The sequence below is a fragment of the Microtus pennsylvanicus genome, chromosome 10 (assembly GCF_037038515.1).
Source record: "Microtus pennsylvanicus isolate mMicPen1 chromosome 10, mMicPen1.hap1, whole genome shotgun sequence".
NCBI classification, from domain to species: Eukaryota; Metazoa; Chordata; class Mammalia; order Rodentia; family Cricetidae; genus Microtus; species Microtus pennsylvanicus.
In genome coordinates this window covers 69,357,740-69,385,456 of record NC_134588.1, presented here as the reverse complement: position 1 = coordinate 69,385,456, position 27,717 = coordinate 69,357,740, and the positions used below count along the sequence as shown (strand labels likewise).

At 44.6% G+C, this 27,717-nt stretch overlaps 1 protein-coding gene and 1 long non-coding RNA gene across 4 annotated transcripts in view; both read right to left on the bottom strand.

Annotated features, from left to right (window-relative positions):
- Positions 1-4,729: 4,729 nt before the first annotated feature.
- On the bottom strand, positions 4,730-13,192 carry LOC142858311 (uncharacterized). Of its 2 annotated transcripts, XR_012912002.1 has the most exons (4): positions 13,136-13,192; positions 9,065-9,214; positions 7,363-7,499; positions 4,730-4,885 (listed from the first exon to the last, which is right to left on the bottom strand). It is a non-coding gene; the product is annotated as an uncharacterized LOC142858311 (long non-coding RNA). The 2 variants fall into 2 exon arrangements; XR_012912003.1 differs by lacking the exon at positions 7,363-7,499.
- Positions 13,193-21,506: 8,314 nt separating this feature from the next.
- Ngly1 (N-glycanase 1) overlaps positions 21,507-27,717 on the bottom strand; it is a 46,494-nt gene continuing 40,283 nt past the window's right edge. The window contains exons 11-12 of one of the 2 annotated variants that reach the window (XM_075988629.1): positions 22,557-22,734; positions 21,507-22,181 (exon numbers count right to left, since the gene is read on the bottom strand). In XM_075988629.1, coding sequence (XP_075844744.1) covers positions 22,006-22,181; positions 22,557-22,734 — 354 coding nt within the window. In that variant the 3' untranslated portion in view covers positions 21,507-22,005. The remainder of the gene's footprint in view (positions 22,182-22,556; positions 22,735-27,717) is intronic. The other variant, XM_075988630.1, reaches the window with a different exon arrangement.

Genomic DNA, 27,717 nt, shown 5'->3' with positions numbered 1-27,717 from the left:
CCTTGTGCATCCCCTCTCCCCTGCCTCTCTGTACTAGAAAACAAATTAATGTAAAATCATTAAAGACTTCCAGCAAGGGGTGTCACGACAGTTTCTTCTACCCATGCCCACTTTGCCCCGGATTCTCAGCAACAGCAAAGATGATTGCTCTGATGCTCATGGTCCATCCATCTTGGTCCCCCTCAGCTTTAGTTCTATCAGGAAATGCATATTTTCCTTTTCATTTGAATATACCTCTGCTATGGCCTCAGCTAATTCTGCCCCCTAGACAGCCTCTCTCTCTCTCTCTCTCTCTCTCTCTCTCTCTCTCTCTCTCTTTCTCTCTCTCTCTCATCTTTAGTCAGCCTCCTAGGTTTTTCGTTCTCTATTCCAGGGCCTCTGTCACATTTGACCAACACTGGCTGCCACTCTCTCCGTCAGTCTTCTCTGTCATTCACCTCAAGATGCTTTCCTAGTCTCTTGCTGTTCCTCAAGATGCTTTCCTAGTCTCTTGCTGTTCCTCAGGATGCTTTCCTAGTCTCTTGCTGTTCCTCAGGATGCTTTCCTAGTCTCTTGCTGTTCCTTCCATGTCTCCATCACAAGACCATTTCTTCTTTCTGAGTGTCTCGAGGCTACCTTGCCTCCTGGTTCACCCCTCACTCCCTGACCTCCTCTGTTCTGCTGCAGATCAAGAGGATTCCCAGATCCTGCCTAGCTTCTTGGATGCACCCACATGACCAAGGAGCTTGCATGCGGCTCCTCTCACTACCAGGTGTCCCAGACTGACGTCTGGATTTCTTCGTTTACCAGCAAGCACCTGATGGGTGCTTGTTCTAGGTGCTGGAGATGCAGGAGTAATTGACTTCCGGGGGGGGGGGGGCGGGGAGGACACAATAACTAACAAATTGTATCTGGTGGTTGTAAGAAAGTAGTGGAATCTAGAAAGCGAGGAGGTGTACTCTTTTATGGGGGGGGGGGAGAGAAGCCCCCATTTTGAAAGCTGCCACTTGGGTAGAGACCTGGAGGAGAAGGAGGCACAGTGTGGGGGTGGGGAGGCAGGGGTTCCAGGTTGAGGAAAGATCAAGCAAGGCCAACGCAGGGGGCTGCAGGGATGGCCCCAGAAATGTGAGGAGCAGCCAGAGATGATGGAGGGCAAGGCCTAGGAGGCAGGAGATGCCAGGTGCAAAGGCTCCAGTATTCTCTGAGGAACTGGTTCTACAGCTCCTGGTGCCTGAGTTTTGAGCAAGGGGCAAGCTCTGACCTGGTGCTCCTGGGTAAGCTCCGACATAACCCAAAGGCCAAAGATTGGAAAATCTGTGACCCTGGAAACTCTTGTTATCTTTTTTTTTTAAAATAGTATCTAAATATAGCTTAATGACAAAATTGATTTTCTATTGGGATTTTTATATTTTGTGCTTGTTGTTTTGTTTTGAGAGAAGCTCTCACTTTGTGGCCCAGGCTGGCCTTGAACTTGAGTCCTACTTTACCCTGCACTGTTGGGTCCAGAGTTGTACAATGATGGGGGACAGACCACCAAAGTCTATTAAACCAAGCCAGGCGGTGGTGGCACACGCCTTTAATCCCAGCACTCGGGAGGCAGAGACAGGCAGATCTCTGTGAGTTCGAGACCAGACTGGTCTACAAGAGCTAGTTCCAGGACAGGCTCCAAAACCACAGAGAAACCCTGTCTCGAAAAACCAAAAAAAAAAAAAAAAAACAGAAGCAAGCTTTATTCCAGAAAAAGGAAAAAAAATCCCCATGGGGCACACAAAGCTTATCAGCTATAGCTGTAGCCACAGCCAGAGATCAGGCTTCTATGGTAGTGGGAACTGGGGCTGGGCCTCCTCTTATGGTAAAATCAAGCACCAGGTGTGAGTCAAAGAGCTTTTACATCCTTGAGGTCAGGCTTAAAGTCACATTACATCTTAAGGTTTACAGCTTTTGGTCATAGGACGTTAGATTGTTAGTCTAGGGTGTTTACGAAAGCCTAGGGTGTTCGCGAAAGCCTAGGGCTGTCACTGTCCCTGGAAGAATGCAAGGCAGAGAGAGGAGAATCACATAGGGGGACAGTTAAAAATGAAGGGAATACAAACAGAGGGTCCCACAGAGGCAAGAGTTAGAAGCTAGTCTTTGTCTGCAGTACCTGCCTAGCTGGGAAGCTGGGAGGTGGGAGACAATGGTTAAAAGTTTACCTCTGTACACAGCGGCCTCCAGAATGTCTGCTCTTAAGGCAGAAAGTGTTCGCAAAAGGTTAACAGTGGTTTCCAGCTTTATTTTTTCTCCCAAAATGTGTTTGAGTTTACAGCTTTTTATTTCTATATTTCTGGGCTGGACCATTTATTTATTTATTTTGGTTTTTCAAGACAGGATTTCTCTGTAGCTTTATGGAACCTGTCCTAGAACTAGCTCTTGTATACCACGCTGGCCTTGAACTCACAGAGATCTGCCTGCCTCTGCCTCCTGAGTGCTGGGATTAAAGGTATGCACCACCACCACCCGGCTGAACACTTTATTTCTATATTGTATTCCTAGACTCTTCAGCATCACCGTGCTGGCCCAATACCATTATTCTTAAAGTCCTAGTTAGCAATCACTGACTATCTATAGTGCTATAATTGTAAAATAAAATTTCCAAATACAGAAAATAATGCAATATTTAAAATTTGATTAGAATCCAAGTCACTAAGGTCTTAAGGTAAAATTGGCAATAGCTGTGGGCCAGGAGTCTTCTAGTTCCAAGGCTGCGGCAGGTGTGCCTATGGTTTCTGAAGATGTCCCCGAGGACAAAAACCACACCACCACTGTCACTTTATAGAGGGAGTGGCAAGACTTGCAAGTTGACCAGGACTGGGCCCTGTGTGCTCCAAAGCCCTGTGACGTGTATAAGGGCAAGTCCCAGAGAGGACAGAGCTAGTTCCCCAGCTCGAAGGCCCTTCTGCTGCCTGCCTCACCACATAACCCTGAGAAGTGCACAGTTGTGTTCCTACACAAACACAACTTCAACACAACGTGTTCCTGTTTGAACACATTTCTTTTGTATCAATTGGAAAAGAAATCAATTTCTTAGAGATTCCTTTCCAAAGGTATACATCCTGATAATTAATGCCTTAACTAATAGCTAGAACTGTTCACCTGCTGTGGGGGGGGGGGTGAGGTGGAAAGTTTGGGAAGTTTAGGCCTGCCAATCCTCCAGGAAAACTGGTTATTCCTCAGACTTCACAAATACCCCAGTGCATATAAAGGAAAGAGCACACCCAGGCATTATCTATCTAAAGAACTGTTTATCCGCGGCCCAGGGCTGGAATGTTAATGTTGCCTAATAACCAAAGAACGTGTTCCATCCTGAAACCTTTCTTTGTACATCCAGCTGGGAAGTGCAAGAAGTTCCTGGCCGCCAAAGCACAAGGCACAGGGACACGGCCTGGAACCCTTGTGGCTCTGGCTCTGGCAAACCCGGATGCTAGGAAGAGACAAAAACAAGCAAACAAACAAGCAAAAAACAAACAAAAAAAACAAACCTGTCTGGTCTCCGTTTTTGAGTTCCTGCCACAAGGATCCTGGGTTCTTGACTGTGTGAGGAAACAGGGACTTGAGAAAGACCTAGACAAATTCCACCCTGGGGCATATGATTGCGGGACTACTTTTAATGGCAGGAGATGGATATGGAATTCAGGGCGGCAAGGACTGTTGTGGAGGTGGGGAGAGGGCTGCTTGCAACGCCGGCTGGGGCTTCTAGCTAACACACAGGAAAGCAGACCTCCAGGAGAGAGGGACCCTGGGAGATTTGCGAGTCCAGGCCGAGAAGTCGGGCTGTGACTGAACCGAGAGACCTGCAGAGAAGGAAGAAGATGCGGTACAGTTGCAGGTCCCAGTAGTGTCCCCTCCATGTTATCTGAAATCCCATTCAAAGGGTACATCCTAGGGAAACCCTGCCTGGGTCTCCCGCTTCTGCCTTTTGAGACGACAACGGAAACTGCCGGGTAGGTGTGTTAACAACGATGGAAAAATACATCCTACACCTAAGCTGAAACTCAAGCGGGGTGGGAGCTGGGGGCTAGGCCTCTGGGAACCAACGGCGAGGAAAGAAATGAAAGGTATTCCAAGAAAGGGGTTGTCTTTGTAACTCCCTCTAAACAAAATAAGGTCCCTCCACAAGTCCAGCTTCGATGGACTCTCTTGAGAACCACCTAGCGACACATTGCACCTAAGCCTATACAGACCCCTACCTAGTGTGGGGCACAGGCTTCGGACACCCTCAGCTAGCAGGCAAAGCCCCTCCTCCCACAAGCCACATTCCTTTTCCAGCTGCGCGCCAGAACGGCCAGAGCCAAGCTGGAGCACTCCCTAGGGACCAGCAGGAATGCAAAACAGAGCGGAACTGAGCTCCGGGAAGATTCCTATCCAAGCGAGTTTTTATGAGGCTCACAAAGGACGTCAGAACAACCAAGACCCACTGGAACACGGCCCCGTCTGGAAATCGCTGAGGGTGAATGAAACGCTCCAGTTAATTAGAATTTCTCTTTGGAGGGAAGAGAACACTGTTCAACACAGCTATTAGCTGTTTGAATATTGGGAGAGAAACCCAGTAATTTATTAACTTTTGAGGAAAAGTAATAAGATTCATTTATGAGCTGAGCTCTTAAAACCTCAACTTCATTTTTATGCATTCGGGGCCTCTGTTCTTTGGTTCCTCCTCTTCCTCTCTCCCTTCTCTCTCTTCCCTCTTCCCCCCTTCCTTCACCTCCCTCATTTTCCCCCTCCTCCATTGAATAAAATCTCATATTGGGGCCCAGGTCAGTCTTGAACTTGTACCAATCCTCCTGCCTCAGCCTCCAGAGTGTGGGGATTTCATGTGTTGCATCACCATGTCCAGCTCAAGGCTCCGTTCTTCACAACACGGTGAATGCTGTAAAATAAAAAGAAAGAAAAATGAGCGCAGATGAAGCTGTGCTTCCTGATCCTAAACCCTAAGCACCGGTTCATGCTGTCAATGAAAGGCACAGTTCTTGGAGGGGGGCAGGTGAGAGAGGGTTCAATCTGGAGCCTGATAGGAGTAACCATGGCCCAGGAACACAGATTGCAGCTCACCCCAAACATGTTCCAATGGAGAAACAGTTACGTAAGCTTTTACTGTTACAGGCTCTTTCCAAGAAGATGTATGGGAATATCAGGTCAGGGCTGCCACAGCACAGAGGGTTGTTTCGGATGTTCTCTGATGACACCCTAAGCTTTGGATGGGTGAAAATCAGTGGCCTAAGCTAACACCATAGGACAGTCACAAGGGTAGATCAGACCAGAAGGGAAGAATGGTGAACTGCTAGTTTAGATTCCCCCTGGACCTGCAATGATCCAGCCCTCCATGTGATATCACCATGCTCTCAATGCCTTGCTTGCACGTTGCTTCAGTTGTGCTAGCTTGAGCCTTTCAGACCTAGGCTGCCAAGCTTGTTTGCTGGACCTTCAAGACCATAATCATGCAGGAGAGCAGTCACCACGACTGTCACTGAACCCTGGCAAGATACTTTAGCTTCTGTCATACCGAGGCTACCAGGGTGACAGTATCTGTGTCAGCATTCAACTGAGATTCTAAGATGGCTGTGTGAGGAAATCCAACTTTCTGGGGGAATCTCAGAGGCCCTTCTTTGGTATCAAAGAGAATCCTCCTGGATCTAGAAACTTCTAGGAGGTCCTGGTGGGCAGGAAGAGAACCCATAGCCCTACACAAGCAGCCTCTTGCTGAATGGCGGAGAGTAACTGAACATGTGTTCACAGGCAGATACAGCAGGGCAACACTCAGCTCTGGGTTGCCAAGGAGCCCGGTCCCCATTGGCACAGCAGAGAGGATATCTTAAATCCTTGCACAGAGGCGTTTTCTATGTGTGGCGTTGGCAGGTGGGGGTGGTGGCCTGGTGCTTAGCTTCAAACCCCAGGATTGGTATGGACTCAGCAGATGCTTCCATAAACTAAATGAACTAATTTCAGTTCCCATCCTGCTGAGAGCTTATGTAACACTAGGCCCGTGGTTCGGCTTTTCCTTCTGTTTGGTAGGTAGGGGCCCCAAGAGAAAGCCCATAAAAAAGGTTCTGAAGAATTTAGAGTTGCCTCTGCGTTGTTTGATCTAAATTATGGGCAGATGTCAAACCGTCATTGTGACAATTGCACCATTCTCTTCACCGTCTTTCTTCTGACCAGAGGCTTCTCTAGCTTGACACCATGGCTCACACCTACAATCCTAGCACTCCCAGAGGCTGAGGCAGGAGGACTGCCGGGAATTCAATGCCAACGCCAGCCTGAGCTACAGAGCGAGACCCTGTCTTAATTTCTCTTCCTGATGCCATGATAGACTACCAGGATAAAAGCAACTCAAGGGAGAAAGGAAACATTTACCTTAGCTCACAGTTCAAGGCTATAGCTCCTGGTGACCGGGAGGTCCAGACTACAGTCAGTCATGTGGTGTCCGCAGTCTGGAAGCTGAGAGCAAGCAAAGCTACTGCACAACCCCTCCTCTGCTTAACCAGTGAAGGATCGGCAACATTGGAGCTTCAGCCAGGGAACGGTGGCACTCAAGACACTCATGGTGCAGGGTTTCCCACATTAAAGTAATCAAGAGAGTCCCGCACAGGCGTGTCTCCCAGGTGGCTACAGATTTTATCAAGCACACAATTAACATTAACTGCCACAGACTCAGAAAAACTCCAAGCCAACCGTTTCTCCAGCTTGCGAAAACCTTTTCTTCCTAAGTCAAAGCTACTTTCATTGTGATATTTGACATTTTGGAACTCGATTGGGCTGATTTCCAAGAACTGAACATTAAAAATGTTTGTTCTCTGTTTTAAATAAGACGGCTTTCCTATGCTACTCCACAGCAATTCATTTCAGTTGCTAACACAGTAACCCTTTCTCTGGTTTTAAATTTAGATTCTGCTAGCAACTACAGCTTTACCCATGACTGCCTGAAAGCTTTTGCACACTAAAGCCCTGTGATTTTATCTTATATTTCTATTTAATCTTCCTAACAACTCAATAGGTACTACATTATTCCTTTTCTATGTCTTTACAAACAGACATTAACCCAACGAGGACGTGACAGAACCAATCTTTGACCAAATCTGCACTTCCCAACCCTCCCCTTTTAATTCTGTCAATGATCTGACTATAAAATAGACTTAAGAGACCAGCCGAATGGGCAAAGGCATTCGCCACACAAGCCTGATTACTTAACTTTGATCCCTGGAACCAGAGAAAGATGGACAAAGAGAACCAGTTCCACACAGTTATTCTCTAACCTCAGTGCATTCACGATGGCCAGTGTGTCCCTCTCGATCAAATAAAATAATAAAAATAATTTTAAAAGAAAACTTTTTTAGATTAATTTTTTTTTACCCATGTGTGTATGGATGCCTGAGGAAGTCAGAAGAGGGCTTGGAATCTCCTGGAGCTGGGCTTACAAGTGGTTGGGATCACCAAAGGTCTTGGTGTGGCGCCTGCACCATGGACCAGTTCGCAAGTTGGGCAAGGGGCTGGAGAGAGGGGGGAAGGGGGGAGGGAGGGAGAGAAAGGGAGGGGGAGGGAGAAAGAGGGGAGGAAGGGGAAGAGAGGGGAGAGAGAGAGAGAGAGAGAGAGAGAGAGAGAGAGAGAGAGAGAGATCATCATTGAAACAAGAATGCCCATTTTATTGTGTTCCAGGGCAGTTTATATAGAGCTCTCCCTGACTAATGGCCACACCCTAGCTCTCAGGATTTTTCAGCTGCAAGCTCACCAGAAACCTCCCCTGCCATCAGGAACTCATGAGGGTCTCGTGCTCAGTGCAGCTGCAAACATAGGAAAACAAGTTGCTTACTCTGGCAGGCAAGGGGTCATAGAAAGTCAGGGTCTGAGGGTCTGCAGTCCCCAACATTTTGGGAACTTGGGTCTTCTGAAAGAACAGCAAGTGCTCTTAACCACTGAGACATCTCTCTTGCCCCGCAGCAGAATTATGAAGCAAGAATCATCAACAAACTCGAGTGTATGAATGTCAGAGCTACTCATTTTTCTTTTTAAAAAGTTTTTAAAATTTATATATACACGTGCATTTTTCCTACCTGAATGCCAGTGATCCACATGTACGCATGCAGTGCCCTTGGAGGCCAGAGCAAGTATTGGAGCTCTTAGAACTGGAGTTATGGACGCCTGTGAGCCCCACTGTGGACACTGGGAACACAACAGAGCCTCTACAGGAATAGTCAATGACTGAACCATTTTCCCCCAAACCTTTTGAGACACTGTCTTAGCGTGTGTGTGTGTGTGTGTGTGTGTGTGTGTGTGTGTGTGTGTATGCAGACAGGCAGGTAAACAGACTTATGAAGCAAGAATCATCAACAAACTAGGGTGTGTATTTGTGAACGTCAGAATACTCATTGTTTTCCTTTTTTAAAATTTTAAAAATTTTTATGTATATGCAATTGCCTGCCTGCCTGTGGGGCAAGAGAGATGGCTCAGCATATAATATCTAAAACCTTGGCCAGACTTGTAGCAATCTTCTGGCCTCTTCTGAGTGCTGGAATTATAGGCATGTAATCACCATGCAAGGTTCTAATTAGCTTAGAATAAGAACCCCCAAAATGATTGTCAATCCTCCAAAAGCCACTGCTGCCTCTACCTCAGATGACCCCATTTAATGTTCTTCACTATTTGGGACAAACTGAATCAGATGAACATAGACACACAAGTTTCTGACATTCTCTAAGCCAAATAGCAGCCGCTAATAAGACTGAAATAAAGCAGAAAAGAATATTGCATGACAGTGCTTGTCATGTAAAGATAATTCTTAAAATATTTTAAATATTAGCCAAGCATGATAACATACATATACCTCTAACCCCTGCACTTGCAAGGCTGAGGCCAGTCTGGGCTACCCAGGGAGTGTGAAACCAAACTGGGCTGCATTTAAGATGTCTTTTAAAGATAATTCCCACTGTCGGGCATCAAAAGTCCCTGCATCAGCTCTCTTGCCTCACCCGATCTGCTGATTGCACTGGGGCATGAAAAACTTGTTCTGTGGCTACTGTGGGCCCTGGCAGGCTCCACCACAGGTATTGTCTTGTACCTGAGAGTGAGAACTGTTTAGTATCATCACGCTGGCTGGAGGCAAAACTCTTGAGAAACCAGTCGGCTTTGGCTGGCAACCATCTACACATATAATTAGTCTCCAGTGTTCCAACAGCAGAAGGGGAGTTTATCCAGTAGCAGCGCCACTCTAGAACGGTGAGAGAAATATTACACTTAGCTTGTAGGCCCAAATCGCCGGCCATTGCTCAAAAGAATTAAGAGTGTTTTAAATAACTTTGAAGCAGAAGCTGACTTCCCACATCTCCCTCAGTACTTGGCATATGGGCAGTTTGACACTCACCCTACAATTAGGAAAGACAGCGTATGAAATCAGAAAAGCGGAGAGATTTCTGAGCTAGGGGTCAAAGGAATATGCATATAGAGCCAGTTACCTAGAGCCATCTAATACTAGCCAGAATCACTGAATCAACTTCATTTCCCGTGTTTTCAGTGACTGGTCAGTGTCATCCGGGAGGACATAAAAACAGAGCTGTGTTGTCAGCTGACAGTTAGGGTTCTGATCCCTACCCTGTCGACATCTTAGCAGAGTGATCCGGATATCAGCCAGGGTTGTGAGCGGACTCTATACATGGGATCCGCAGGGGCCGTTTCAATCAATTCACAGATTTTACACAACTTGCAAGCTTTCGTGATGTGTACCATTTTTATCTGGATCAAATGATTATTCTAAGATTCTTTGATGCTTTGCTTAAGGTTAAATTGTCTCAGCTTTGAAAACCACTAAAGGGCCCGTGGAAGGCAGCCCCCAACCCCAGTGCAAACTTCAATGCTGGATCTAGATTTCTTTTTAGGCAAAAGTGGTTATGATGTGTCTTGAGTTACTTTTATACTGTTATGATAAGACACCATGACTAAGGCCACTTACAGAAGAAAGGTTTATTTGGCGCTTATGATTTCAGAGGATCAGAGTCCGTGAGCATTATGACGGGAGCATGATGTCTGGAAGGCAGCCATGGCCCTGGAGCAGTAGCTGAGAGCTCATTTACCTACCCACAAAATCAGGCAGAGAGTGTTTGCTAACTGTATGGGCTTTTGAAGCTCCAAAGTCCGCCTCCGATGACATACCTCCTTCCACAAAGTCACAGCCCCAAATCCTTTCCAAATGGTCTCACCCACTGAGGACCAAATATTCAAACATTTGAGCCTATGGAAGCTATTCTCAGTAAGGCCACCATACGACAGCTAATTTTCATTGCCATTTATCCTCTGCGCATGTCTGTAAGAGAACCTGAATGTGGGAGGTGCTACTTTATAGGTTATGATCCACATTGAGTAAAAAGGAAAATATCCAAAGGCCACCTGAGCATGGGCATTCATACCCATCATTCAAATTGTGTACACAATGTCACCAGCCACCTCATGCTCCTGTCCCCAGATCTTCCCTGTCATGAAAAACTGAGTCCCCAGATAGTCAGCCCAAAGGAACCCTTTCCCTTCTTCAATTATTGTTGTCAGGTATTTTTGGCACATCAGCAGTAACTATTACAATGGCTGAAATCCACATGCTCACATACTCAGCTGATTTGCAAACATCCATCCAGTAATCCCAAGCCCAATATTATAATCCTTTATGTGTGACAGAAGACAGGCACATTGGATGAACCTAAACAATAAATCAGTAAGGCAGGTTGAGTTTGCACAGAGAAGTAGAAAATATGGCTTTCAAGTGAGGATTGTTGAAATTCGCACCTCCACTTGAACCATACTGGTGCAGTGATCAAGGCTTCAATGAGGTCCAAGTGGTGATTCCAAATTCTTCACTAGAGAGAAATGTAGCTTCAGTGTTAATTTCTTTAGCTATTTCATTGTCAACACCATATAGGCCCTGGTCCTTTAAATGATCGTCAGTTTCCATGACTAAGAGTTTACCATTAGGAATCACCGGTACAACCTGAAATGAACTGGAAAGTTGTCTGAGCTGGTCCATCCAACATTCACTGGTTGGTAACAACTATGTGCCAAGAATGGAATTAGGACTTGAGCTGTGAAGAGCAGTGGATGTACTTGAGCGGAGGACTTAGATATGATTCAGCAGACTCTTGAAAAGATGAAGCACTTTGCAGTGCTCTGGAGAATGTTCTGGAAGCTACAGAAGCCAATGTCTTTGCTGTGGGATTGGAAAGGAAAGGGTGAAGACACTGATGTTTTGAGAATGAACAGGAGGGAATGGAGAAGGTTTCAGGGCCAACGTGAATGAAGGCAAGGAAGGTGGAAAGGGACTCACTGCAGCTTAGCCTTGGCATTGGCGTGGGATGCCTTCCTGACGGTCACTCATCTGCTGTGTGATTTTCCCCCTCACAGTGTCTACTAATCATTAGATAAGGCTTGCTGGAAACAGGCAATCTCTTAATCGACACAGTTACCTTCTGCTAATTATGAATAGCAAGGTATATTGTCTATGACAGAAAGCTGGGGTTTAGCCATGTCTTTAATACCTAGGCAATGCCATCTATATCTGTACAGTTGATACAGGTAAATGCTGCCTCCATTGCCAAGTGACAGGAGATAGGGGCCCACCCATGCCTTGCACGGGGCTGAGTTAATCATCATCTGCCACAGTCTCTGGTGGCTCTCTGAGCTCTGGGGACTGAAGTCTCTATAGCTACATTTTTGTGCATCAGCCGGCAGCGCTGGGGCACCGCTGCACTTAGCCATGAGACGTACAGTCCCACGTCCCTGAAAACTCACAGCCACCCTGCAATGCCGAACATGTCTGTCATGGACAATGGAAGGCCTTTCCAATCAAGGTATTTCATTCATCCATGGAATAAGCAAACAATGCTAGGAGGAGAGCCAGATGTCATTCATTGGATGTTTAGATGAGATGTAAAGGGCATCCCTGCATCCCTGCATCCTCTGCACTAGACTTGAAATTCTAATGCAAAGGGCATCCCTGCATCCCCTGCGCATGGATCACAAGCCCCAGCGGCTTTCACTTCAAACTGTAAAACTCAGTTAAGCAGCCCAGACCTTCTGTTTACACAGTTCCCACCCCGTCTATCTTAGCGCTGCCCTGAGAGGGAGCGGCCCTTACAGTGTAGGGTCCTACACAGGACATGTAGGAGGTGTCCAGGCCTGACAGGAGAGAGGAAGGCTTTCAGCACCCTGCTGACAGTAAAACATGGTGGTGACATCTCCAGGTGTCACTAGTGCAGGAAACTGGGCTGTAAGCAACATCGTCTGGGGATTGTTTTGGGTAGTCTCAATTTCTCAGAAAGTATTTTCTTCTCTTGCCATTTGTTCTGTCGCAGAAAATCTGGCACAAACAAAGCAGCAAACTGGCCACATAATCACATTATCGAGGTGGCTAGCCGACATGGGACTGTGTCTTGGCCAGGTACGATAGCTTCAAGCTTCTGCACAATAGCTTCAGAGTGAATGCACAAATCGGACAAACAAAAGAGAAGTGGGCCGTGATTCAAGAACAGCCCTTATTTTCCCCATATTCTCTGTAAGCTTGGTCCTAGAGAAGAAACTAGAGAAAGCTGAAATCACTCCTTTTTCATTAGAACCAACATACAAGCAAAGGCCTCCATAATATCATGGGGAATTCTAAGGGCAAAACACATTGGTAAAATAAGAAATGTAATCACCGTAACCATTGTAATATCCCAAATATTAGCTCTGAGTCTAGAAATGGCTAGCTTGTTTATGGCCTGGCTTCTTCCTTAAAAAAAAGGAGAGCACTAGAGTCAGAGCATCGTAGCTCACATCTGGAACCCCAGCACTTGAAGGCCAACGCAGGAGAATGGGCACATGCAGAGCTCCAGGGTAGCCTGGGCTACAGAATGAGAGCCTGCCAGGAAAAAAAGTAACAAGAGGCTAGAAGATGCTAAGTGTGAGAACCTGAGTGTGAATATCCAGAGCACACTTAAAACTGTGTGCAAAACCACATGTGCAAAACCAGTATTTCTGTGGCAAGATGGGAGGAGGAGACAGAGCTTCTGGAAGCTTGCAGGTCACGTAGCCTGGTGTATGCAGTGCCTCACAGAGGAGATCCTATTTCAGGAAAGGTGGAAGAAGTCTACGAATTTTGACGTAAAATCACCTGTGTGGCCCAGAGGTCTACCATGGAGTGCCTCCTTCTTCTGGTGAGATGCAATCCTCATTCTATGGCGAGAGCAGTCCTGGCCCTATGGTGGGATGCAGTCCTCATCCTAAATCTGATATGCTGAAAGCTCCCAGGCTCTAAGCTTCAGGAAAAAGAAATGCTAAGTAGCAGAGATATCAAACGCACATTTTGTAATTTCTTTCCTTCCTGATTCTATTTAGGAACTCTTATTGTAAAACATTCACCAACAGTTCACGGAAGGAATTATTTCATAAATAGAAGTATAATTTAATCTTTATGCAACTCATTCTGCAATGGGTGGAACAAAAATTATGCTTTTATCAGAAAACAAGGCTTAAACCCAACTCTGCATTCAATCTGAGAAAAAATTAACTTACACTCATAAAGCAAAAATGAAGTTTCCATAAATAATAAACTTTTTAAACCTCATGATTTATCATATGAAGAGTTTGAGAAATCAGATGTTTCCAGTTATAAGAATCATGCTTCCTTTGTATGACCCTGTGAGCACAGCACCGCAGGATTCTCTGGAACATGGAGGGAGAGAGGGTAAAGGGTGCGGCTCACCTAACTGGGGGCTCAGTTGCTCCAACCTATCTGGAGAGCAGAAGCCTGGTTGGAAGTCTGATGCAGGAGAATTGTGAGTGTCAGGTGGACAAGGCTACAGAGCAAGATGCCCACAACCTGCCCCTAAAGGAGGGCAGACTTTAGGCTCTCAACGTGTCTTAGGGCAGCTCGTCTGCGACTTGGTATATCCAGAAAACAATATTTTATTAAGGAAATGCTGGAGCCACGGACCACAGCTCCAGTCAGTACGAACGCCTCTGGTGCCGTGAGATGGTCTGGATCCAAGGGAAAGTGTGGCTTCATTTCCTCAGCCGTAAAGCTCTGGAGTTCAGCTACCTCGCCATTCATGTTCCAAAGCCCTGCCATCATTCTGCTTCAGCATTTAATATTTCAAATCTGAGTTTACAAGACTTGTAAGCTCTTTGCTGGCTGTGTTTACTAAAGGAGGATCAAAGCCCCTTTTGCTTTTTGAGTCTTTTACATCTGCAAGCGACACTATAACATTTCAGACGACAGTGTCTCTCCACTCAAGCATTCAGTATGAGAAAAATGCCTTCCTTTCCAAACATTTACTTCCCCGAAGCCTAAACATTTCCCAAACTGTAAGATCTCTGCAGTCACACGCATTGCCCTCTCTTGGTCATCTTCAAGATCAGCCTTCAGCACACTGTTCTTCATGTCTCCCCAGCGACTTTGCTTTCTTCCTGCTAAGGCCCTCTCCGGTAGGCATGACTTTAGCAATTAGAAAGTAGTATAAGATGGTCATCTTCCTGAACACACCTTACAGAGAGGATGGCTTCCAGTGTGTGGTGTTTTCTGATGAACACATCAGGGTGCCAAGGAAGAAACAAGGCGGGTACCCTTACATGATAGGATGATGCGTGATGATGAGGGACAAACTGTGTCCAGAACTCACCAATGACTGGGACAGCGGCTTTGCAGAGCACCATGTGTGATGCTTCCTGCCATTTACACAGACTTGCAGATGTTCACATCTGTAGTGTGTTAGCAGTTGCGGTGCACAGCAAGAGACTGCAGAGTAAACAAACTAAATTTCTGAAGGCAGGTGCTTTTGGAGAAGGGAGAACCGAGCTACCTGGGTACCAAAGAGACACTGAGAAGCACCTCTGGAGAAGGGAAGATGGGAACAAGAGGGTCCAAAGAGGCTTTGGTACTGTTGTTTTTAATTAGATGATAAGGAGATGAATGACAGGGTTTATGTTACTTAATGATTTATTATTTATTTATGTGGGGGGTGGATATTGCTTTGCCTGCACGGACTCATGGAAGACAGAAGAGGGTGTCAGGTGCCTTGGAGCTGGAGTGACGAGTATTTGCGAGCTCAGCATGTTAATATGGTTGCCAGGAGCTAAAGCCAGGTTCTGTAAAAGAACAGGATGAGCTCTTAACCATAGAGTTGTCTCTCCAGCTCCAAGGTCCATCCACTCTTGAGAAGAGAGTACATTGTTTCACACTTTGCTGTCCTTAGTTTTATTACTTGTACTTTCTTGTGTTGGTTCTTAATAGTAGGCTACTAAATAATAGCAGGGGTATCTAAGATTAACATCTAAGGATAATAACGAGTTCCTTTTAAAAATAGGGTCTTTCTATGGAGCTAGACTAGCCTGATGCCTCGGTCCTGTTACAGTCTCCCGCGTTCCTGGGTACTGGAATTACAAGTATGTGTCACCATGGCCAGCTTCTAATGATGATTTGGATGGCCAACTCTGCAGAGAGCCTTTCCCAAAATGCACTGGGGATATTACTTACAAAACATGCTGAGAGCCACTCCCAGTATGAATTTGGAGACGGCAAAAAGAACGGAGTCCATTTGTTTCATGGGCGATTGCGAGGAGTTGAGGAAAGGTGTGTGCTATGGAGACAGTTATTCCCACACAGCCTACACTCCGGGCTTGGTAAGAATAATGATTACCAGAAGCTAAAGCAACCTATTCACGGATCCTAACCACATGTAATGAGCTTGCTGCCTCTTCATAGGTTACTCAGCATGTCAAATCATCTTGCTTTAAGCAACTCATAATATAGGGCAGTTATATTAAATGTCTAAAATATAAACACATCCATATACAGGGAACATTCCTGTACGTCACTCCTAGGCAAGTAACTTTTATATAGGACTTTACACACACACACACACACACACACACACACAAATCAATGAATTAATGATCAAAAAATGTGAAATGTATTTTTGATTTAGCTTTGATTTTTTCACTTGATCTACACAGAATCAGAATATTTAAAAACATGGGTTCTTAAAACATGTTAGTGAGGAGTGATTGGCAGGAGACTTCACTGCAATGGGGGATGTATGGGAACTGGGGCCTCCAGACACCCCGCTCTAGAGAGGCTTTGCTGGCTGCACCTGCACAGGAAGTATGAGTCTGTACAGACACAGTGGGCACCCCACCTCATTTCTCAATATACACCCCAAATCCAGATTTCCTGTTAAAGTCTCTGTTGAAAAAGACTGGAGACAAAGCCCCGCTGTGAACCACTGTCCACCACTGTAGAAAACAGGAAGAAGCTCTTCAAGAGTAAGTTGGGGGGAAATATGAATGGAGGAGATGTCGAACAGATGTACAGAAAGTAAACTCCTGCAACTTTGGGAGATTAGGCAGAAGGGGTCAGAGTTCAAGGCTAGCTAGGGCTACCACTGAGACCCAGTCTTAAACCCCAACAAAGCAAAACAGAAAGGCAAGGTAAGACCCTTACAGTATTTTATAATAGCTGTAGTGAATCAAGGAGAGGTGGGTTTTGCTTACATTTTCAAAGGAGAGAAGAAAAAGAAAAAAGACATTCAAAGGAATACATATGGTTACCCATGGTGAGAAGGCAAATTCTGGACATTCCTCTGGACATTTTTGGAATTATGTAAATATTTTATGTAAGAAAGGACTCCAGGGGAAGAAAGAAAATCCTTGTGACAAAGGAACGTTCACGCAGGTGAGTGAGGTAAAGTCTTCCAAGTGGTCTCTGCCCACGGAAAGCAGCTGCAGCCTGTGGGCAAAGCTCAAGCTGAATGCCATGCCCTCCCCTGCTTACACTGTCCTGCAGCCCACCATCCCCAGGGAAGCGGTGCTAAGGAAAGCTGCAAAGGTGTTCTGAAGCCCAGGCTGGCTGCTGACAGGATCAGCTTGCTCCCTAACCGTAAATACAGCAAACATTTAAAGAAAAGTCACGAACATGGGAGAGAATTGAGACGAATAAGGCACCAGGATGCAGAAACAAGAGGTTGCTCTCTCTGCAGAGAGAGCACAAGAAAGCTCCAGTATTTTCAAGGGCAAAGCGGGCATTGCCATCACCAGGTTGTCCACAAGAGGACAAGCAGGAAGGGAACTGTGAGGAGCCCCGATGTTAAACACAAAATATCTGAATAATGAACTCATGCACCAGAACAGGTGACGATGTTAGTGTGTGCACCTGAGTCCACATGTTATTAAAAACACCAGCGTACTCTTTTTATTGTTGTTGTTTTGTTTTGTTTTTGTTTTTTTTTTTTTTTTTTTTGGTTTTTCGAGACAGGGTTTCTCTGTGGCTTTGGAGCCTGTCCTGGAACTAGCTCTGTAGACCAGGCTGGTCTCGAACTCACAGAGATCCGCCTACCTCTGCCTCCCGAGTGCTGGGATTAAAGGCGTGCGCCACCATCACCCGGCTTGTTTTGTTTTTTTGAGCAAGGTTTCTCTGTGCAGCTTTGGAGCCCATCCTGGGAAGTCTCTCTGTAGATCAGGTTGGCTCAAATGCACAGAGATCTGCCTACTTCTGCCTCTCAAGTGCTGGGATTAAAGGTGTGCACCACCACTGCCTGACTTCACTGTATTCTTAATATTGGCATGAAATTTTATTAAGAAACATAAGTAAACAGAAAGTTAAGCAGTAAGCAAAAATAGCTAAGCAAAGTGGTATCTGAAAAACAAACTTCATAGTAAACGTAGAAATGGAAATTAAAACTAGATATTTTTCCATCCTTCAAAAACGTAAAAATAGCACTGCTATTTTCGCTATATATTTCTGCAAAACAAAATCACTCCATGTGCCTTAAGGTCACTGATGCTTGAGGCACACACCAGGAATGTAGCAGTCCTGGTCCTGAGTGAGCCGGCTCTGATTTGGGCAGCATGCTCTCAGGAGGCTGCAGTCTCCGAGCCACTCTGAAATGGCTAGTTCGTCCTGGCTGTCGGAGTGAGGCTTCACCTTTTTCTGAGCTGGCTAGATTATTCCAGTGTCACAGAGACTGGCTTCTCCAGAGTCAGCAATCCAAGAGTCAAGGCCTTTCGTGAGAGGCCTCAGAAGACCACGTGATTGCTTTCAGCAGCTGATGGGACAGCAGAGCCAGCTCTAATTTTGTGCGGAAGGGGGAACAAGAGCACGGGATTGAGGAGGCGGGCTATACTGGCTGGCTGCCACCGCTGTAATTTAGCTTCGCAAAAAAGGGAGGCCAGAGCTGCCCTCTAACTCCACTGCTAAGTGTGTAGTCACCAACATTTTGAATGCACATATCTTTGCATACGTTCTATGTGAAACATGTAGAATGTTCTACATAGTAATGCTAGCAATAATAAAAATAGGAAAATGGAACTCTGCAAATAAAGGGCCATGCATAAATTTCAAAATACTGCGCTGTCAAATGAGACTGGAAATGGACATATTTCTAAAACAGCACTAAGAGGGTGCGCATCCATTTTAGATAGAGAAAACCTCACACATGAAGACTGATCTGTGTGCACACAGGTGAAGGCCCGCAGGAAATCCTGGGATAACACATCAGGAATCTTCTCAGTCACTTCAAGTAATGGGGTAGAGTTGGGGGTGGACGCATCATTTTTGAGATCTAGGACTACCTTGTTTGAATTAAGTTAAAATAACTTTAATAATTTAAGCATTTGGAAACTGGTAAGCTAGCGTGAGAGCAATCCCGTGTGTTTCTGTGCCATGCCCTGCCAGGCCTTACAGTAGCGATGTAGCTTTCTGCAACTCCTTCTGGCTTACTTATGAATTGCCTGTTAGTTAGAAACTGCAGATTGCTAAACAAGTCTTTAGACAACCAAAAGGCCGGGTTTGGTGGTTTATCTCTGTAATCCTAGCACTCGAGAGTCTGAAGCAGGAGGATTGCACTGAGTTTGAGACTGGCATGGGCTACAGAGACCCCGTCTCAAAACCAAGAAGGCTCGGGAGGGGAGAACAAATTAAGAAAGACAGTGAGCTCTCACTTGTTGCAGTTAGCGCCCACTTAGCCTTTCAGTTTGAGGTCTCTACACTGGGGATACGACACACCTGCTATCTAGTGTTGATGAGGCCGTTTTGGCAAATCTAGAGGAAACAACTATGTGCAATAAATCAGCTGAAACTTGCATTGGCTTAGTCCCCATTTCCCTCCAAAGTATTTAAGGAAGGCATGCCTGAATCTATTAGCTTATGAGATTTCCTCAGAATCTAAGGAAAACCAAAACACTTCTATCATTACAGACCTTAGAATTTAGAATAACTTATAGAGAAGTCAGGGGTTCTAAGAATAAGTGTGCCTTTCCCAGTCACCATTGCTGTTAAAGCATCCCGGAAACATCCAGAAAATGGTACCCATAAACTCCTGAGTCTGTAGCTTTACATTCAGGGAAGAAGGGATTGGGACAGAATCTTGTCTGTATTGCCATTTACTGAATTCTTTGGACAAGTCATTTAACTTCTTTGGTCTTGAGTTTTTTTTGTTTTTGTCTTGTGTTTTTTTTTTTGTTGTGAGAAAATGACAAGTCCAAGCTAAACCATCTCTAATCTTGTGAATCTCAAAATTCCATGGCAAGGTGAACGTTTCTCTAGGCAGAGGCACTTCTGTCCTTGTAAACTGATCTACTTGCTTTGAGGACACAATATTTAACAAAACACCAATAGTAAACAACACTGCAGAGAAAACAGTCAGTGCAACTGGTTGTGGGGAGATGTGGGATTTACAGTCTTATGAGCAATGGCCACCAGAGCAAATGGCCAAACTATCAGAGGCAGGATCTTGGCCTGGCCTGGTGTCATTCCTGGTCCCCTCTCATGCATTTTGCAGCTAGCTATACAGGAGAGGGTTACTATGCAAGAGCATAACTACTGTGAAGTGTGCCCTCTGTGAGCGCCTGGACTATGAGCGAGGCTGGACTGTGTGACTCTGTGAAGTGTGCCCTCTGTGAGCGCCTGGATTATGAGCGAGGCTGGACTGTGTGACTCTGTGAAGTGTGCCCTCTGTGAGCGCTGGACTATGAGCGAGGCTGGACTGTGTGACTCTGTGAAGTGTGCCCTCTGTGAGCGCTGGACTATGAGCGAGGCTGGACTGTGTGACTCTGTGAAGTGTGCCCTCTGTGAGCGCCTGGACTATGAGCGAGGCTGGACTGTGTGACTCTGTGAAGTGTGCCCTCTGTGAGCGCCTGAACTATTAGCATAGGCTGGACTGTGTGACTCTGTGAAGTGTGCCCTCTGTGAGCGCTGGACTATGAGCGAGGCTGGACTGTGTGACTCTGTGAAGTGTGCCCTCTGTGAGCGCTGGACTATGAGCGAGGCTGGACTGTGTGACTCTGTGAAGTGTGCCCTCTGTGAGCGCCTGGACTATGAGCGAGGCTGGACTGTGTGACTCTGTGAAGTGTGCCCTCTGTGAGCGCCTGGATTATGAGCGAGGCTGGATTGTCAGCCCGCTTGCCTAGCTCACCAGCTCCCTTACTGCTGTACTTCTTCACAAACTAATGAGAATTTTCTCAGATTGCCATACCATCCCTCAACAATTAAAAACTGTATTAGCGTCTATTGGTCTCTCTGCACTGAAACTCTCACGGGAGACATTTCAGTGTGGAAACTCGGGGCAGCTCAGAGCTAAAGCACTTCCCTAGCATATGCAAGGCCCTGAGATCAATCTCCAAACGTCCAACTGCCCTTGCTCCTCACTCTGCCACATAAGGACTCAGTAAAAGCTGGGATGTATTCATTGGGGAGGCGAAGTGGAGCAGTTCTTTCCACAAGTCTAGCACCGTCGCACTGACAGACAGCTGCAGACCTGGAGGTTTCCGGATCTCAGGGTGGACCGCTGAAGCTCAGCGGAGCTCATGCCCTCACCAAGACACAGCTGCTGTCCAGTCTCTCCAGCTGCAGGTGCCTGGCCATTTTGGCTGCTATGAATAATTCCAAGTCTGAGAGTTCCATAAGATTAATATTCAAGATATATCAACAAGTTCAGATACATAAGCTATTTAAAAAACTAAACAAGGGAGATGATTTTAAAGACAGGGCCTCATGTAGCCAAGTATAGCCTTGTATTCTTTCTTCATCCTCCTTTATTCAGTTTATCTGATTGCTTTACACAGGGTCATGCTAGAACATGTTTATGAGAAAAAGAGAAATGTAACTTTTTAGCAAGGGAGTAATTCTCAAAAGTTGGCCTATAATTTAAAAGTTGGTAAATAGCTAAATATGCTGATTTAAATAGGAGAGATGAAGTTTAATGACAATTGCTACTCTTTCCATGATTCTAATATTTTTATTGAATTGGCATTAAAACCTATAACTAGAAACAGATTCATAGAACTTAAACTATGATGAGCTACTGCATAGTATACCAAGACATGTCTCACATGTGGTCCGCTTTCTGTCTAGTGGCCAGATCTCATTCACATGACCTACCTTTCTCATACAATGCAGTTTCAAAGACAAGAATATTTTATTCAATGAGGTAGTTTTTAATGTTCATCATGCCCAGAAAAGCCTGTTTTTAGTAAACATAAGCACTGAAAGGTATAAGACAAAATAATTTGCTTTATTTTTTAACTGTCCATACATTTACAATCATAAAAACCTTCATGCATATAACTTAAGAGATACTTGACTTTCATATTTATTCAAAATCAAGAGTGTTGGGAAAATCTAATCAGAAAACATTAAGTGGCTAGCAGCCCCAGATTTTATAAGTCATGAGCAGATTTAATCACGAATCCCATTATTTTCTCTTACAAGTCTACCAACAATGTTTAGATTACAATTTCATACAGTTACTCTATGGCAAATATCTTACACCAAAGTTTAGTCACAGCTAGAAGTGAGTTTTTAATTGAAGATTTCTTATGGTCCACACTATGAAGATACATTTTAATGAGGATTACATGATATATACCCAGCAAAAGAAACCTGTTGGACAGGGCAGTGAACTGCCAACTAGATGCGCATTGAGCTAACACGCAACTGGAGGCCATGGCCGGTCCCTGACTGTGGCCAGTTTTTCCCTGAAGTTCAGGTTTTCAGAGGTCACTTAATTCTATAATTATCTCCAGGCCATTTTCTGCAGGGTCACTTAAGCTTTGCCTAAACAGCTGGGTATGTTGCCAAGCAACGCCTCCATCTCCTCTGCTTAATTCTGCTTCCAATGTGACTTCTGTGGCACCAGAAAAATCATTATAGGAACGAATATTTTTATCTGTTGGAGGGAAAAAAGAATTTGCATTTGAGTTTCGGTAATCTGAAAAGCATTGAGAGGTTTGAAACACAGTTCTTATAGGACTGACACAGTTAAACCCTTTAAAGGCAGACATTTTTTTTTTTTTTACAGAAGAAATTTATCCTTTGGAACAAAGAAATTACTTTTTTTCTTCCTGCATTTGTTTCACCACACAAACATACACACAATGCACTCAAACACACACACACACACACACACACACACACACAATCACCCATCAACCTGTCTAACACAAAATGAGATGAAATATTTTACCATAGCAATGGGAGCAACTCTTGGCACACCTCAGCCAAATGCACGCAGCCCACAGGTGTTGAGCACCCTGGCACCCACCTCCCAGCAGGTTGACTTGAGCTGCGTCAGACCGCAGTTTCCACCTCACGGATCCACTCTCAAAGCTCTGGCTACTCGTTCTGACGGAAACGTTATCTATTTTCAGGCCAACTGACCCACACTCAAACTTCCAGGAAATATATGCAAAAGATGATCCTTCTTTTCGGGCCAAATACACCTAAAAGTCAGGGCAAGTGGGAGGGATTTTTGGAAGAAATCAAACAGTGTAGAAAACTAAAGTCTCATCACTTCATGAACACATAATCATTAAAAATGAAATTTTCCTGACTAAAAAGACTGTCATCACCTTTTCTGTCACTGTCAGCAATATTTCCTGTGGCATCTTTTGGTATGCAGACAGTTATCACAGTACATGTGTCCCTCAACCTCGGTCTCTCTAGAAGTTCATTATCTAAAGGAAGCATCAAGAGGAGCCAAGAGCATGAATTCTCCTTACAAATGACTGATGAGCTCGGGCTCAACTCCTCAGTCAGGATTTTCAGGCCTACTTTCCTACAGTGAGGCCACAGCCTCTCCGTAGACATGACATCTGCTCAGCCACCACTAAGAGCTGCCAAGGTGACACACAGGTCTGCCTTTCTAGTGCACTCCCTGTTCGTTCACAAGCAGCGCTCCTTCCCACCTTAAAGAGTCACAGTTTAAGGAGGCCAGGTCTACTGGCTGTTTCTAGTCTGTCCTGCCATAGGAGCCCTCTATGTGTGTCACGAGACTCACATCTATACCCCGGCCTCTGTAGGCTGACCCGCACTCCTTCCCTCTATTACTAGCCAGACAGAACAACACTTGTATCCAGGCCTGCCTCCACTGCTCCGTCCTAGCCTCTCTCATCAAGTCTCCCTTCCTCCATGACATCTGCCTAGTCTAGCATGTATCTCAGGTCCCAGGCTCTTGCCTTAAATCTAAACTTTTAGCATTCAAACCCTTCACAATCTCATCACGCCTGGACTTGCCAGCCTTTCCTCACTCCAGTGTAGTAGTTTCCTGGGCTTCTGTCTGATGTAACCACATCAAAAGTGCTCGGGGGTACAGGCGCTGGACTCATGGGGAGAGGCTTCTAATAAACATGAAGTAGTTATCAAGCATTAATATGTAATTATATAATACACACAGATGGGCATATATTCAAATTTGACTGGTTCATTTAGAAACACATAACTGATACTTTGTAAATATAAGGCAAATGCTGATAGGACCATATGAATCACACCTACTGTGGCAGCGTCTTACTATATATATGTACTATTTTGTATTCTAGTCTCTATAATTGGGTGAAATCAACCACTATTATTCTACTTACTCTATTTTTCTCCAGGTTAAATACACTTGTGTGGGTTGATATCTACTTGTGGGTAGATATATTTGGGAAGAGGGAATCTTAATTGAGAAAATTACCCTTCCTGATTATTCCAAAAGGCAGAAGAAAGTAGAATATAAAGAAAAACATGTGGATCTATAGCTCTTAGTTCATATTCAACAATATAAGTATGGTTCACATTAATGTGCAAAGGGCCAAAAACAATAACTTACCAGAAGCTAATGCTGCCTAGTATAAATTGAGATAGTGTTTCTAAACTGTGTGTTTGTAGGAAAAAATTCAAGAACACAAATCTGAAAACATACTACAGAAGTTGTGGCTAGTGATGAAAACTTTATTCTGCAACAAAGTATCTGGAAAGTGAAGCTGTACTTGGGGTACATTATAGATGAGGAATGACCTGGGTAAGGTGAATACAAAACTCAGAATCAGTCTTAGTGCCAGATACTCCAGGCTACTAGTGATTAGAACATGGCAGAATAGAAAACAGCATATATAAATACAGCACCAGTCAGTTTTTTTAAAAATAAATACTAGAAAAATCAAGTATTGAGAAACACATCTCACCTGAAAATAAGAAAAGCAGTTCACTTTTTATTTTTAGTAATTTAAGTTTATTCTAATGAAAAAATATGAATACTAAATAAATTCATTTGCTTAAAGAGGGGCACATTTAGTTAACATTACAAAATAAACTGGTTACATATATATGCATGAAGGCAAGTCTAAGGAGTATAGTGTTGATTAGATGATGTGGGAGGGCCCTTGCCTGGTGGTCTTTACTATATAAGAGAGCAAACTGAACTAGTCATGAGAAAGAAGCTAGCAAGCAGCCCCCCCCCCCCGCAACTGCCCCCATGACCTTTGCCTGACTTCCCTCAGGACTACAAAGGTGTAAGATAGAACCCCCTTTCCTCCTCAAGCTGCTTTTGGTAATGTTTTATCATACCAATAGAAACTCTAGCGAGGACAATACTCATTAATGTGAAATGTTATCAGAATTAGTAAATTAGAGATATATCTATTGAACAATCTTGCTCTAAGAAGATGGTCTTGGGGACTGGAGAGACGACTCAGCTGTTAAGAGAATGTCTTGTTCTTAGAGAGGACCTGAATTCCATTCCTAGCACTGACATTAGGTGGCTCACAACTTCTTGTATCTCTATCTAAAGATCTGATTTCCCCTTCTGGGCTCACGCACCTGCGCAGCACAGGCAGGCAGATCTCTGCATTTCAGGCCAGCCACAGCCAGACAGCACGATCCTGCTGCAACCCCGCCCCAGGATATGTATAGTCAACCATTGTTTGCTGTTCATAAGCTCAGAAGTGTGGAACTGTCAAATTCATGTAAGTTCAGGACTACCTCACTTTAGCACCCTCTGGTGTTCACAATTTCCCAGTCTGTTTTTCATGTAGCTATTTGTAAAAAGAACCTGGGACCCTGGGACCCTGGGACGGTACTATGTTCCCTGGGAGTCACTGGTCTCAACCATTTTAAACTACTGGGTCTCCATCTAAGGATCAGTCACAGTCTGAATGCCCCTGTAAGGGAGTGGCTACTAAAGATTGCTATTTAGGAAAGAGAAGCCAAACAAAGGGGCTACCAGAAGAAAGATGACTGGAAAGAACTAAGTCTAGGAGAAAGCAGTAAAGACAAAAATGGACATTTCTAGCTCAATAAACATTTCTAAGTCCATGTTTCCCCTAGTGGACGAGCCTCAAATACAGTCATCGACAGTCAAGTTAATCTCAAGCCACTAGCTCACTCTAAGAACCACCTTGATTGAATTGTGTGGGTCTGGGTCACAACTATAGCTCTGGCTGTAACTTAGGGATTATAAAAGCTGTGAACATGCCTGAAAGAACTGCTTGGTTATAAATTTAATTTTAGTCTTAAAGGTAGTAGCTTCTAAGAACACAAAAACTTAAAAATCATTAGGGTTTATATTTTTAATTCATCAATGCTTTAAAAAAATCCAAACACACTGTGAGCAAATAAAATGGTATTTATGCTAAAGTGATATATTATGGAAACAAACTAAACCCTATTTATATCAATTCTTATTTCTTTTTCATACACTATATTCTGTCCATGGTATTTTTACCCAATTAAATGATGAAATGATACTTTTGGATGTGGTAGGAATATTTAGTTTGGTAACCTGAAGTACACTATAATAGGATTTATAGAAAGGCCTTTGATTATGGTCATGTCTATGAATAATGAACACCAGCAAGACAAGTAACTAACTTATCTAGGAGAAAAAAAAATCTCTAAACTCCCAAATAGTGTGTGTGTGTGTGTGTGTGTGTGTGTGTGTGTGTCTGTGTGTGGTAAGTGCATGTGATAGTGGAGGTCAGAAGAGGGATTCCAATCCCCTGGGGCTGGATTATAGACGGTTGTGAGCCACTTGACGTGACAGGAATTGAACCTGCATCCTCTACAGGAGCAATGGCCCTGTAGGTTGTCGTCAACGTCCTGCCTCACAGAGCAGTTTCTGCCTATATTTGCAGGCTTCATTTCCAGTGGGCATGTTTATATGTACTCTCTGTACTGAAGAGGTACATGCTACTCTCTGACCTTACCAGGAACTCCAATAAAACTGGAAACCAAGGAGCTTTTCCTCTAGGCACCCATCCCAGCCTTTCCGGCATCTGAAAGTACACCAAGGCACGTACAGCCTGTGGGTGAAGTGCATGACACCAACTACACCAATGGGTGAAATTTCAGAACTGAGAACGTTTGCTGAGACTTTCTGACTTTTAGTGAAGGTTGAAGAACTTCAGCTTGGACTGTTGAGGTTCACTCTAAGCGCTCCACTCATTCCACAGGCACCCTGTGGGCACCCTTCCCACAGATGCCCTGCAGAGCGGTTAGACTTCAAGGGACTTTAATTCACTACTGACACACTGGTATTGCTCATGAATCCTAATTTTGGTTATTCTATTTTACCAATGAAATGAAAATGAATCCACTTTCAGTTGCTCTGTATTTAAATCCTTCTGTGCTATTTCATTCTACCCCTAGCTTCTGGAGTTACTTCTTTGGGGTACTAGTACAATCATTGTATCACCTGCCTGAGCACCCCATACTTCCTGATTTAATAACTGCAAGGTAATTAGAGCTCTGCTCCTCCAATTTCATTCCCCACTGCTCTGCATATTCCTCTCCATACTCTGTTCCCTGAGCACACCGTGTTTCCACCTCTGTACGTCCCTAGTCACTATTTCCATGATCCTAAACTCTGCTTCATATCGTGCCTGAAGCTGAGAAACTCGCCATTTGTTTTCTTACAAAAGCCTACCCACATCTTATTTATGAATCAGGAAGTTAGTGACTTCTTAAAAAAAATCTCTTTTTCAACAGCTGAGATTCGTATCCTTCTAGAAATTATGCTATCAATCAAATTGCTAGTCCACATATCCTTCTTATACTACTAGGTCATGGTGTTAGAAGTTACTATTGCTGTGATGAAACACCACAACCAAAAGACCTCGGGGAGGAAAGGCTTTATTTTGTTCATAGGCCTATATAACAGTTCATCATCAAAAGCAGCGAGGGCAGGAACTCACCGGGGTCAGGAACCTGGAGGCAGGAGCTTATGCAGAGGACACGGAGTGGAGCTGCTTGCTGGTTTGGTCCCCATGGCTTTTCTCAGTCTGCTTTCTTATAGAACCCAAGACCACCGGCCAAGGGATAGCCACACCACAATGGGCTGTGCCCTCCCTCATCAATCATGAATTAAGAAATGCCCCATGGCTTGTGTACAGTTTGATCTTATGGAGGCATTGTCTTAATTGAGGTTTCTTCCTCCTGGAGGACAT